This window comes from Pleurodeles waltl, chromosome 3_1, assembly GCF_031143425.1.
Source record: "Pleurodeles waltl isolate 20211129_DDA chromosome 3_1, aPleWal1.hap1.20221129, whole genome shotgun sequence".
Taxonomy (NCBI): domain Eukaryota; kingdom Metazoa; phylum Chordata; class Amphibia; order Caudata; family Salamandridae; genus Pleurodeles; species Pleurodeles waltl.
The window spans coordinates 1452169673-1452182650 of record NC_090440.1 but is presented as its reverse complement, the minus strand read 5'-3'; the positions used below and the strand labels follow the sequence as shown (position 1 = coordinate 1452182650).

General features: G+C 41.9%; 1 protein-coding gene across 1 annotated transcript in view; it reads right to left on the bottom strand.

Moving 5' to 3' along the window:
- The window catches only part of SORL1 (sortilin related receptor 1), a 669532-nt gene that overhangs the window by 536985 nt on the left and 119569 nt on the right, over window positions 1-12978 (bottom strand). The window contains exons 12-13 of the mRNA XM_069225024.1: window positions 9227-9315; window positions 6436-6614 (exon numbers count right to left, since the gene is read on the bottom strand). Coding sequence (XP_069081125.1) covers window positions 6436-6614; window positions 9227-9315 — 268 coding nt within the window. The remainder of the gene's footprint in view (window positions 1-6435; window positions 6615-9226; window positions 9316-12978) is intronic.

The following is a 12978-nucleotide window of genomic DNA, read 5'->3' as shown; positions in this document are numbered from 1 at the left end:
TATTTGTAACATCTTTTTACCCAAATGTATTTGTTTTTAACACCTTTAGTGCAATGGTTTTAAATAACTATGCACTTGAAATTTGAAAAATTGGTCCTTTAACGTAAGAGCATGTATCACACTGGCTCGTCTAAGAAGTGAACTTCCACAATAGCAACTTTAATGGGCAGGAGTAATTTGGCTGAAATGAAGGGCCTATGGACCTAGTAAGAAGGAGGCGCGTCGCCAGTCTCCGAAGTATTAGCCCATTTTAGAGCTGTATGTACTAGCAAGGAGTCTGGAAGTAACTGGCCACGTAGGTATGGCCTGTCAGTAGGTGGTGCCTTAACCTTTCTGTCAAACCTTGGATTGACAAACCTTGCTTTACCGGGCTCCTTGAAAATTTCAGTAGCTGGATTAAGGACCCCTTTAAGCATACACAAGTATTGGAGGGAACGTTTAGTAGCACACAAGGTTTCCATCAGGAAATCATCCTCCTCATGTTCAATATGCATTTCCACCTTATGAAAGGTGCTTGCCCTCTTCAGGACAACATGGTACGAGTAAACACTGTACGAGGGTGGTGGCTTTGTAAAGATCTGAATCGGTGTCAGCTGGGGGCTCTGCATCATAATCATCTCTGGGATCTGGACCTTCCAGCTGGTATCCTTAGACTGCCCTCCCCCCACACTACTTCCCACCCTCTGAGAGTAAAGAGCTGTGTGGTGACTTGTGGAGAACCCTCAAGCAAGGGAAAAGAAACAGGGGAAAGAGGAAAAGGGGGTTAAGAAGTGGACGAGAGGGATGAGCAAGAGGTAATGGAGAGATGGCTCTATCATGTGCCTTAGCATTCTTCGATGTGGGTGCCACAGGAAGATTGAAAGATAGAAAGAGAGTCAATTTCTTTTTATGAGGAGCAATGCCCTTGATTGGCTGTCAAGACTTTGCCATGACCCAACCAGTACCCGGCTGGATGTGTATTTGTTTTTGTTTGGCATCCAGATGTTCTTGGAGGCGCTGCAAGACTGGAAACTCTGGATCCACCGAAGTGGCAACAGATGAATCTTTGAAGGGTCTGGATGGAGTGTATTAGAGATGCCAACCAGAGGTGGTCGAAGCAGATCTCTGCTCTGAATGTTTCTCGTCCACCTGCTTCGGAACAGGGCGTTTCGGCTCTGAACATTTCTGATCAACGTCTTTCAGAACCAAACATTTTGGATCAGTGTCTCAGGGCTCCAAATGTTTTGGACCGGTGTCTCTCAGCTCAGAGTTTTTTACATCGGTGTCTCTTGGCTCGAAATGGTGCGATGCAGCATGTTACAGCTTCAGTGGCTTCTGGGGCAGCTATTTCTATTCTTAGGGTGGCTGAGCATGCGTCTTCAGATCGGACGCTGAAGTGGCGGTCAAAATGGACACTCACAGAGGATCTTGACGCCCTTTGGTGTTGAGGCACTGAGTTCAGCTCGTAATGATGGTGTCTACAAGGCGGGAAGGCAGTGGTGCACCGGAGGCCTTAAGGGTGGCACAGGAACAGGAAGGCAGTGCCTCATTTTGGTGAGTAGAGGGAACAATAGTAGTCAGTGCAACCTTCGGAAGGTATTGGGCCGGCAGAGGTTCTTTTTCTTCTTAATCGGCATCGGATTCTTCATCAGCACTGTGGTCAAACGGCTGCCTCACCTTGGATAGCTGGGTGTCCAGGTGCCCAGCATCCTATGCTATATATCTCCGAAAAGATCCAGAGTGTTGTCCTCCTCTCTCCTCTTCACCATCAAAGCCGCGGCAATGTGCTCTTCAATTCCAAAGGGACTTTTTGTACCTAAAGACCAAGCCTACCAAATTGGAGTCTTCGCAGTGCTCAGGGGACATTGATTACACACTTCATGGAGACCTAACCTCGAATACTTGACGTAGCAATTGGGACAAAATTGAAACAGTGCTTTCCCCACCAACGATGGTCTTCAAAAACATGCCTGAACCTGATGGTGAAGAAAACACAATCCAACAATGGAGCTGATGCCCACACGCATATTCACTAATGGGTGGGGTCACCAGATTCTACGACTTGAAAATATTCCTTTTAAAGTAAAACAAATTGTACACTTCGGAGCCCAACACTAGATAGTGCAAGTATGCACAGCTACACATGTCACAAACCAAATGTTATGAACTCTTTAGGAAACGCATCACAACCGGTGATTTGAACAAGGATGGTTGGACACACAAATACAGAAAGGCTGAAAAGGAAGTCAGGAAACCCTTAACTATACCCAGAGGACTGGGTTAATAAAAGCTAACAAAAACACACAGCTGTTTTGCCAGCCATGGGTCCAAATGGCGAGTTTCGTCCCAAGTCACAAACTTGTTCTAGCACCCTTCATACACAGGTTTTGTGGAAGGGTGTTTGGCTGCCAGTGTGACATCAATGACCTCTGGAGGAAGAAGTAAGGAGAATAATTGGCACTACTCAATTTCCACACAGGGCAGTGCATGTGGCACTGGCTTAGGTGCAAGACCTTGCTTTGCTGCTGCAGTAGAGTGGCCCTCCCAAAGAGGCAGCCTGATCAGACAGATGCTCAAGTCGTTAAATTACAAGTACCACACTCTACTGGTCGAGTCCACAGCCACAAGTATAATTTAGGTCTGGCCTGCCTGATCTTCAAAACGCAGACAGGAGAATTAGCAGCAGGAAAGTATACAGAAGTCCAGTACTCCTTTCTAAGTGGAATGCGCCTCCAAGAGGGAGCTTTCAAGGAAACTCCAGTGTGCTAAAGTGTTGCCACTGTACGTTTGGGGAGGTGGCAAAGAGATTGAGTCAGATTTCTCTATAATGTTGGAAGACACCCTGTGCCATCTCTGGGTGCATCTACCATTTGTGATCCTGTAGACATCACCAGCTAAGTTAATCTGCCCTGGTGACCAAAGATCCCGTCAGGTGGTGTACCACCAGCGAATTACCTTGGCAATTCAGCCAGCTCCTGAGGCAAAGGACCTATTGGCACGCAACCCATGACACAACCCCACCCAGCTTGCTGCAATAACATATGGGGTTGGCACTGCCCCTGAGCACCAGCAGTGTGTTGATAGAGGGCAAGAAGGCCTTCAACACCAAGCAAATCGCCGGCAACTGCAGCAAACTGATGTGGAGACGAATCTCTGTCACATCTCTGATCTCCATCTCTCCCAGATGGCCTACTCAACCCTTTAGTGATGGGCCCGTAACCACCATCAATCGAGTAGGGATAGGGGGTCTGTTGCTGTTCTTATTGAAGAGACTTACTTCAGAGCCTGCATATGCCATTTGGAATGGTCATTTAGCAGGATGCTGGAGGCTAGCAGACCAAGATGCCCGAGAGCCATCCTTAAGGAGACCCAAGGCAAATGATGAAACATCGGGCTCATAGCCCAAATGCCCCGGACTTATTGGCCTACAAGAAAGGCCCAAAAGCATCCTGTATCCAGGATGGTTCCAATGAAAAAAAGCCTCTGAAAATAAATTAGGTGTGACTTTGGCAGGTTCATTGAGATCCCCAACAATGTCAAGAGATTTGCCATTGTCTGGCGGTGATTTGGAACGGACTGTGGTGAGCCCATCTTCAACAGTCGGTCATCAAGGCAGGGGACGACTGGTACAATCAACCCCCAAAGATGGGCAGCGATCATCCTTATCTTTGTTAACATCTTAGGGGCACTAGCGTGGCTGAAAGTAAACACAACAAATGGAGTGTGCTTGTGTTCCAATATGACTCTGCGGACCCCAGGGCCTGAAGGTATAAAGGATAAAGGTTTGCCAAAGACGCACACCATGGCCGGTCAAAAGGCTTCGAAATAGCTGATGAACTCTGGAACTCACAAGCATCGGGACCAAGGATGGAACTGCCTCCTTAGTAGAACAGGAGCAAGATCTAGTGACTGCAATGTGCCTTCTCTGGAGAACCAAGGTAGGTGCCTGCTCTGGAGAACGAGAGAGGTGAGAGGAGAAGAGTCCCACTTGAGGTGCTTATGTTTTTTCTTTGACCTACCTGAATATTTCGACCACGAAAAACATTTACCCTGGGAAAAGCTTTAGGAATGGAAGCTGGTTCGCACTCTCGGCTTCAAGTAGGAGTGGGACCGGCGTACAGCCTTATTGTGCTGTACCATATAGGGCTTTGCCTCACATTCACAGGCGGCTTTTGGAATCAGTCATTGGAGTTGGGTGTCTAACCCAAGCCCCAGAGGCACACCTCATGAGGATCTGGCAAAGACATCTGCCTGTGACAAGGTTTAAAGCCTGTCGTTTTAGGTGGCGACATGCCTCTTGCAGGAGATTTTTTCAAGATATCTCTCTACAGAATGAAGACAAGAGACTAGCGCTCCGCTTTGAAATCTGAAGGCACAGAAGGAAAGAAATACATCAGTTCACGTGGAAGGTGCTTTTATGTGGCTCAGTTTGTCACTTCCAGAGTGAAACGGTGTTAACGTGGAGTCGAATGGCGCCATCAACCAACCCACTGCACCTTTGAGCTTCCCGGATTCAGTCTGAAGGCTGGGGATATTTAAAAGGTTAGGAATCTGCAGTTAGAATTACCCATTTGAAATCAGTATGCAAAAACAATATTTGGCTGGCATTCAGGCACATTTGTATGTATTTTACACAATTTGCCTAAAAGGCAAGTGCTTTAGCTGATTCTAAGTATTATAAACAGCTCAGTAATAATTACACAATTTAGAACAAAGGTGAAATAAGTACCAACTATATTTCATCACACATTCCTATCATATCAGTCTACATAAGGTATAACCAACTAACAGCATGGATACAAAAGCTCTATGACAAGTCCTCACTACATACTTTATTGTAACTTCAAGCTTGAAGTATGAACTCGGTATTTCAGCATTCCCAAACAGCAATCTATATGTCAGCAGCCTGTCTATGTTTGTTACTCCACTAATTTTACCAGCTTCCTATATACCATTACTGAGCACAGTGTTCTTCGAGTGAAGACGGTTGTCTCATGTTCAGCTCCTCTGTATCATTGCAAAGGAAATTTGAACAATAATTCCTGTTAAAAAATATGTGAAGCTCTCTGCTGCTACTTTTTGTAGGAGAGGGAACATACAATGTCATCTTCCCTAGTAGCCATATTTCAGATGCTACACTTGTGAGCAATATGTGCACTACAGAGTGACAATGTTCCATCTCTATTTTTGCTAGTGTGAATTGGAAAACACAGCAATCCTTGCACACATTAATTAGCTGCACCAAAAGAAGTTAGCCTATGTTCTAGACCACGTATTTGCACCATACACTGCATTCATTTTATATGCAGATACAATCATGTTAACATTAAACCAGTCCTGAGTAGTACACAATGTGAAAATACATGCAGAAGCCTTGTCACACATTAATAAGGTACCAAACCATGTTTCTGGCCTTGAATTTAAGAAACAGTCAACTTGAACAGTCAGTAAACAACCCAAAAGATTAAACACATCTCAATGTAGTCAGTTGGAGGGGAAAGATCCCCGTGCTGGAAACATTAAACAATCTCCTAATGGAAGAACATAAGAATACTTTCACTAACAATTTCTTGGCTTGATGTGGGAGATCCACAGAACGTGTCAGCATTCCCAGGAAGATGCAAACATAGTGCACCTGCAAGAAGGCATAAAGCATGCATGCGCAGGAAAAGAAACTATTGGATAGAAATCCAGCAAACCAAAACCTAATTCATAAAGAAACAATGGAAAGCGCAAAAGAAAGGGAATACTTGTTTCTGAGAGCAAAACAAGGAACTACTACATAAAAGTGAATGTTAGATATTAACCCCATCAAATAATAGTTAATAATCTGTAAGTGAATAGCAACAACCGCCATAAGTTTGGAGTCAAGGATACTCCATCAACGCTAATACCCAGCTGGTAACACTGAAGAATAAATGGCACTGAAAAGAAATGAAGTAAACAGTCTTACAGAGGCAGGCAAGAAGAAATGTCTCCGGAGGCAAAAGTGACAATGTGATTTGGGTTTGCAGTTATGATGCATGTTTTAATGGAGAGTTGAGGGGGATAAGTGGAGAAGAGTTACAGGGATCGTGAGCCTGTGTTGTGCAAATATGCTTTCTATTCAGATGTCACATGTAATAATAATGTAAAAATTTGAAAATTACTAGAAGCAATTTAGTAAGAGTTCTAAAAGGACATTCAGATTATTCATTTTAGAAACGGTATTACAATTAACAATGTCGATACTGTGAATTATGACTATTGTACTTTTGAGGTGATATCAGTACTGTGATTATATTAATACCACTAGTGGTTATGTGATTATAGTAGTTAAGTAATAGAAATATTGTTTATACTTAATAGTAAATATTAATAGCATTGTTGCTATTAAAACAAATATACAAACAATAATGCTAATAACATAAAAATTAAAAAAAGATTATAGGCCAGGATGATTTAACAGTCACCTACCCAGCACATCTGTTGTGTTGATCTGCAGGATGAGCCAGCTGTGGCCATTATCGGTGTAAGAACCAAATATGGTGAACACTGTGCTCTTCTCCCCTGGCTCAGTCAGAAGTCCATAAACAAGCACACTTTTCTTGGAGAAAGTAAACGTTTTCCAGCTCTCACCTTCATTTGTACTGTACCTGGAGGGAGTTGTAAAAAAAATACCAAATAAACATCTTGAGAAATAACTTTTCAGATGTGTTCAATAAAAATCAATCAAAATATTATATTACAAATATGACCTAATGTGTGGCCCTCCCATTGTCGGTATCCATTTGGTCTATGCCAAATCCCTCTGCTGAGTTCTTTCTCAAGTATGACAACTGTTCAGAATACAACAGCTCAGGAGAACAGTTCTGTTAACCCATACAACTGGTCCAACGTGGATTGGCATTAGTAGTCCTATAACCTGCAGCAGTAATACACATTTATTGCTAGAACTGGTTTGCTTCCGTGGCTGAGAAGATTTTACCATAGGCTACTCATTCCCCTTCATGTGAAGAGCAGTATTTACCTCCAGTAGCAATTATAACAAACGTTTCTGCTCAACCCGTATTACTTCAAGCCCCGAGCTAATACAAAATATTTACTAACCTAACATTATGTTATATTTTTATATTTTCATGATTATTTCTATCATATTTAAATATAAAGTACATCACTACATTATAATACAAAAAACACAACTAGTTTATCATGTTTCTTATACAATGAAATGACTCGGTAAAAACCATTGCCCAGTCATTTCAAACACCAGTAAACTCCTACACCTCACATAAATGCCATTCCTACATGCTCGGTCATAGCAATCATCCGAACAGTCCCCAATACTTCAGAAATGACCCAATAAGGAGATAATTTATCGTCCACAGTTGTTGCATCATGACTGGGGGGGGGGGGCTCATCAAATGTTCTCAGTCAATGCACGTTTCGGTGGAGAAATTCATTTCCAACCACTTTTTTCAGCACCTAAGCCAGTCTACCTTAATTCCAATATGGACAGTGGGTTTTGCTCTATGTTGGTTAAAGCACCTTATTAACGGCAAATAACCAGAACAACAAAACTGCATGTATTATACAGAAAAAAACATTCTTAGATACTTATATTTGATACAAAGATCCATTAGAAGTTGCTCTCCAATTAGCTCTTTAGGTAGATCCTGACATGCTTACGTTTGCCTTGAAGAAATTCACAATCTTCCCAATTACCTACTTAGTCATTCTAGCGTTCCGACCCCCCTCCCCCAAGAATACATGCATTATTTTGCCAAGTAGCAGTTCACAGTCTTTCCAAACATGTACGCAGTCGATCATCACCCCTCACCAGAATACATTCATTATATAATGATCAATTTTTCTCCTTCTGGTTTGAATATGTACCCTGCATCATTTCGAATGTGGGGGTTATTTTAATCAGCACAAGGTGTGAGTTTGAACTATATACTATAGTGAGGGGGGATGCTAGAATGACTAAATGAGTGATTAGGAAGATTGCAAATTCCTTCTGGGGAAAAGTAAGCATGTCAGGATCTACCTAAAGAGCAAATCGGAGACCATATTTAATCTTCATATCTAATATAGGTATCCAGGCATGCTCTTCAGTATCATACATGTGGCTTTGTTGTTCTGATTCTTTGCCTCCAATGAGAAGTTGTTTTTTTAACACCTAGAGAAAAAGTCTCATATCCTTAAATATTTCAGTGTCATATTTATCAAAGGTTGGGTCATTAACGCATTAATGCTATCTTGGAGACTGTGAGCATGATGGCTAGCAGTTTGAGTCTGCATCAATGGCGTGTATGTAAGGGTAGGAGTTGAGCGTGGTTTGTAATGACTGGGGAATGGCTTTTATTGTGTCTTCAGATTATTGAAGAAATATATGATGAATTAGGTGTGATTTTTTAATAATGTAATGATGTACTTGTAATGTTGGGACAGCCAATCTTTTGATTATCTCAGGGCTTGAAGTAATGCAGTTTACATGGGAATGGAATCTCTTCTGCCTTATTCCTTCCATTCAGAAGTCTAGGAGAAGGAACAGTCTCCACGTCCTCATCTCAAAGTGCATTGGCAAGAGATGTTTTGAAAGCACAAACAGATGAATGAAGTGTGATGAAGCTTTTCTAAGATAGTTCTAAAAATAAAAAAATCCTACTGAACAAGTTGCATCTCTAACAGTGAAATATGAATGTTACACAAGATGTGAAAAGTCCTAATGTTGCAATCCCAGTGAATGATGAATTCAGAGGGTTAGCAACTGCAGACGGACTTTTCAATAGTGTGTAAACGCTCTTTAAATGATTTGAAAAAGTCTTTGCAACCAGTAAAATGGCTTTTCAAACCTTTACCATTGCAAATAGGAAGGCTGTGAAAAGGACTTTTCCTCCTACTTGAAATTCAGAAAGGGATGTATCAATGGTTTATGACCCAAATTGCTGTCATAAATCATTATTCAGTTAATGACTCCAAGAGGTGGTCTAGCAACTGAGTCCCAGAGCACAGCTTCCTCTTTGGTAATCACACGGGAGACCTTGTGGGAGCAATGCCTTAAACTTCTCCCACCCCACTCCCCTCCCCTCCCCTCTTCTCCCCCTTCCCCCCTAAACACAACAACTGTTCCTTTATTGGAGAGAGGTTGATTTTAACCACTTTTTAAACACTTAAGAAAGCAAAGCGAGGGATGGAGGTCTGCTGTGCCTTGCAGGCTTCCATGCCTCCATGGTGTTACTGAATTAATTAGATGACAACTTACTTTAGTTGGTTCGTCTCGGTCCCCTGAGCAATAGCCATCACAATACCTCCGTGATCACCCCACGCATAGTAGTGGGGTCCATGCAGAGCCTAGACAAATATCCAAAATGTGAAAGTAACACTGAAAAGATCAATATTATAGACAAATCATGCACAAAGGAACCAGTGACTAAATATTTCAGGACTCAAAGACATATTACCCGCAGCACTGAAGAAAATGCTACCCGTTGCCTAAAATGCACTTGTACAAACATTTTCACATGTGGCCTAGGATAAACAACCCACAGCCTTTAACATGGCATTTAACACTAATGCAAGTTATTCAGACAAAGCACCGAAACAAGACTTAAAAAAAAAAATTCTAGTGGCTGAGCCTCTGTACAGTTGTTTTTTTATAGATCAGGAATGAACGGGAGACCGATGGGAGGTTGAAATGGGTGCGGATGGCAAAAGAGAATGTGGATATGGCTTGCAAGAACCATTTTCTGAGGAGATACATCCAAGTTACACTAAGGTGCAGTATATAGGGTGGAGAATGGCTGGTTCAACTAATCAGCCATGGCCCGTTCTTTGGGGTTGAGGGGCCACGCCCCCTTACATGCCCTATCTGTGCAGGCTTCTGGCGACGGAGAAGGTCACTCATTGATTCCGACCTGGGTGCTTCAGTTTTAAACCCTGAAGCACCCAGGGCCTTGTGTCAATCAGTGACACATTGTCACAGAGTGCAGTGGGGTCAGCAGTCTCACTTACCTCATCCCATTCTGTGACGAGGTTGGGGTGCTGCATTTCTTCATTTGCTGACCCTAGGTCAGCCAACGACGGAAGGCAGCAGTCCCAACCCTCTTGGGACCTCCGAGGCTGAGCTGTAGGTAAGTGTGTGTGTGTGTTTTTTTTATTTTTTTTATTAATGTTTGGTGCATGGGTGCATGTATGTTTTCTATTTGGTAGTGAGTGTTGTAAATTAATTTGTGTGTGTTAATGAATGAGTGTAAGTGAGTTTGTATGTGTGTCCCGTCTGCCCCCCTTCCTCCTAAAATTACCCGGAGCCACTGCAACTAATGGCATGGTAACAGACGACTGAAAGTGGGCCCATCTACCGGAGGGGCCCTTCTTTGATTCTTTCTTACTCGAGAATTAAATTTATTAATGGTAACACTTCCCGACATTTTTTTTTTTTTTTAAATAGCTGGTGAAGTTGCTAGGCTAATTTAAGAGGCTAAATTACCATACATGTAGCAATAGTTGATTAAAACATAAGTAGTACGACTTGGAACAAAATCTTTCAACATAATGTGCAATATTTCCAGTACTAATTAAGTCATAACTGAGCCTTTTATAATGGATTTTCATGCAACATTATGTCACAAATAAATGTTTTAGAAGCGCTACATTCTGCTGTTAAAATGCATACATTATGGGTTGCGTGTGCAGTTTTACACATGAATGGCCACGTTCGTCAACCCCATGCGCAGGGCCCTTATACAAATCTGTCTCAACACTCGTGAACTGCATTGCACTGATGGGAGTCTCAGCATATTTGCTCCACTTTAATGATTCATACTAATCTGAGTTCACTAACAAATACAAAGCAGATGAAAAAGGTGCTTATCTGTAATTACAGATCACCAGCATTGGTACCTATCCTAGACTTGCATGGTTGAATCATTCCCTGTCACAGCAGATGCCATGGGTGGTAAGTCCTGAGGTGGTTGTGGAAGCACCCTTCGTATTTTTGGTTAGTTTGTGCTGTTTAATCTGGTAAATCCTAAATGCTCCTGCTGTGCAAGGAATAGGCACTGTTAAGCGATTTTAGGAGCCGTCATACAGCAAGTCACTACACACGATATGTGGTGTCCCAACATGCGAGGCTCAGAAAGAGAATGCAAGGTGTGTTTCCTATGTCCAATCAGGTTCAATAATTATCAAACCACAAAAATGGGCATTTCTGATCATTCTTGGTATGTGCTGGAAGCTTTAGGTTTGTATTGTCCTAGAATTGGCAAGTGCTCTAAGGTGAACCTTTTCAGTTTGATTTGCCACTTCAGGCATTATGGATGCTTCACTGCAGAATCCACCCATATGGAGAGGTGAGCCTTGTTGTTTCTTGTTCCCAGCCTGTGCAATTTCTAGAGTTATTTAATTGCATCTTTCTTCTCCTCAATAATTCAAGCAACTCACCCTATGAAATATCTACTGCTGGAGCAGCAAAAATTAATTTCCCTTAAAATTCTCCAAAGGTGGTACTTTTTTTTTTTTTTTTTTTAATAGGATTCATAAGCTTACATATTTCCCATCAGGCTAGAAGTTTCACTGTCCGGTGATCAGTAATAACTAATGCATGGAACTTTCTAAATGAAAGACCAATGCTGGAGGAACAATTCCTGTCAGGGCATGGGATGATCTCCTAGCAGACCAGCAGAGAAATCACCTTGACACAATCATCCTACTGGACCAGTCAGCCGCATTTAACCCCTATCTCCTCAAAACATTGCCTGCCAAAGCACAAATGGTCACCGGTGTCTCAGAACAAATCATGTACCTATTCATGTTTTCATCTGTGCAAAGAATACCAGGTTAATCTGGGCATCTTTGTCTGCAAGCCTGCTAGCCAGCCAAGGGACCTTAAACCTCTACCAATTCTATTCAATTTCCACATTTTTCCACCACATGTTCTTAATTCACAGTGTATCTACTAATGATACTCAAGTCTACCTTACAACAGCTACTGCAAGACCAGCTGAACATTTTCTCTAACATTCTCAAATACTTAGTAGGCTAAATGGGAAGACGCAGAATAAACTAATTGTCCAAAACTGAAATTCTCATCTTAAGCTCACTGACAAGAGTTGAATGGCAACACTAATGTATCAGTCACATAGGCCAAATCTGAAATCTCTTGCTTCATGCTTGCTGGCAAACCTCCAGATAAACTTGTTAATTAAATGGACTTTTTGTACACAAGACAACACTGGAAGTTCAAAAATTATATATCAGAATCCATCTGTGCAAGTTGGAACCTATATCAACATTAAAACGTCTCGACATAAAGTCGAGAATCACTAATCTATGAGCTGCAGATGCAGAACAGCTGCAAACATCCAGCACCACACTGCTGGGCTTACCAAAGAATTAACCACAAATACAAAATCACTACAAACTCCAGTAAATGCTGAACTAACTGAGAATTCAGTTCAACATCTGATGCCCAGAAAACTCTGCCTCAAAGTATTTATGCAAAAGCAATATTCCGTAAGCAAGTGAATTTTAAAAACAGATCACCAGCACCTGCTCAGTGTTTTCACCATGACCAAACAAGCCACACATAATGACAGACTATTTGCATCCCAAGTCCATGAATACTTTCTCACCACATAGCAAAATTTAAACCAGCATTATCAGTTTGAAAGTATCTGTCTAAATTATTCTTCACTAAGAGTCACTAATAATCAGCCCATGGAAGGTCTACAATGTGCACTGTCTCTCTGTTACTGTAGCTCTCTTTTTCTCTCTTTCTCCCAGCACCTGGAGTTTACTACAAAATAATGTCACCCTCTGGCCTTTTACAGAAGGTTCATCAAAAGCAAAGATACATCTTGAGACAATTCTGTTAGCACTGTTTGTTACCCAAATTGTGGTTTTTGTTTCTGGAAAAAGACTTATCACTATACATCGATGAAACAAGCAGCCATCCTTGGTTAACTAAGCAGATTCAAAGGTTTAAAGCAGCAGACACTGAATTTTAATCAGCCCTCC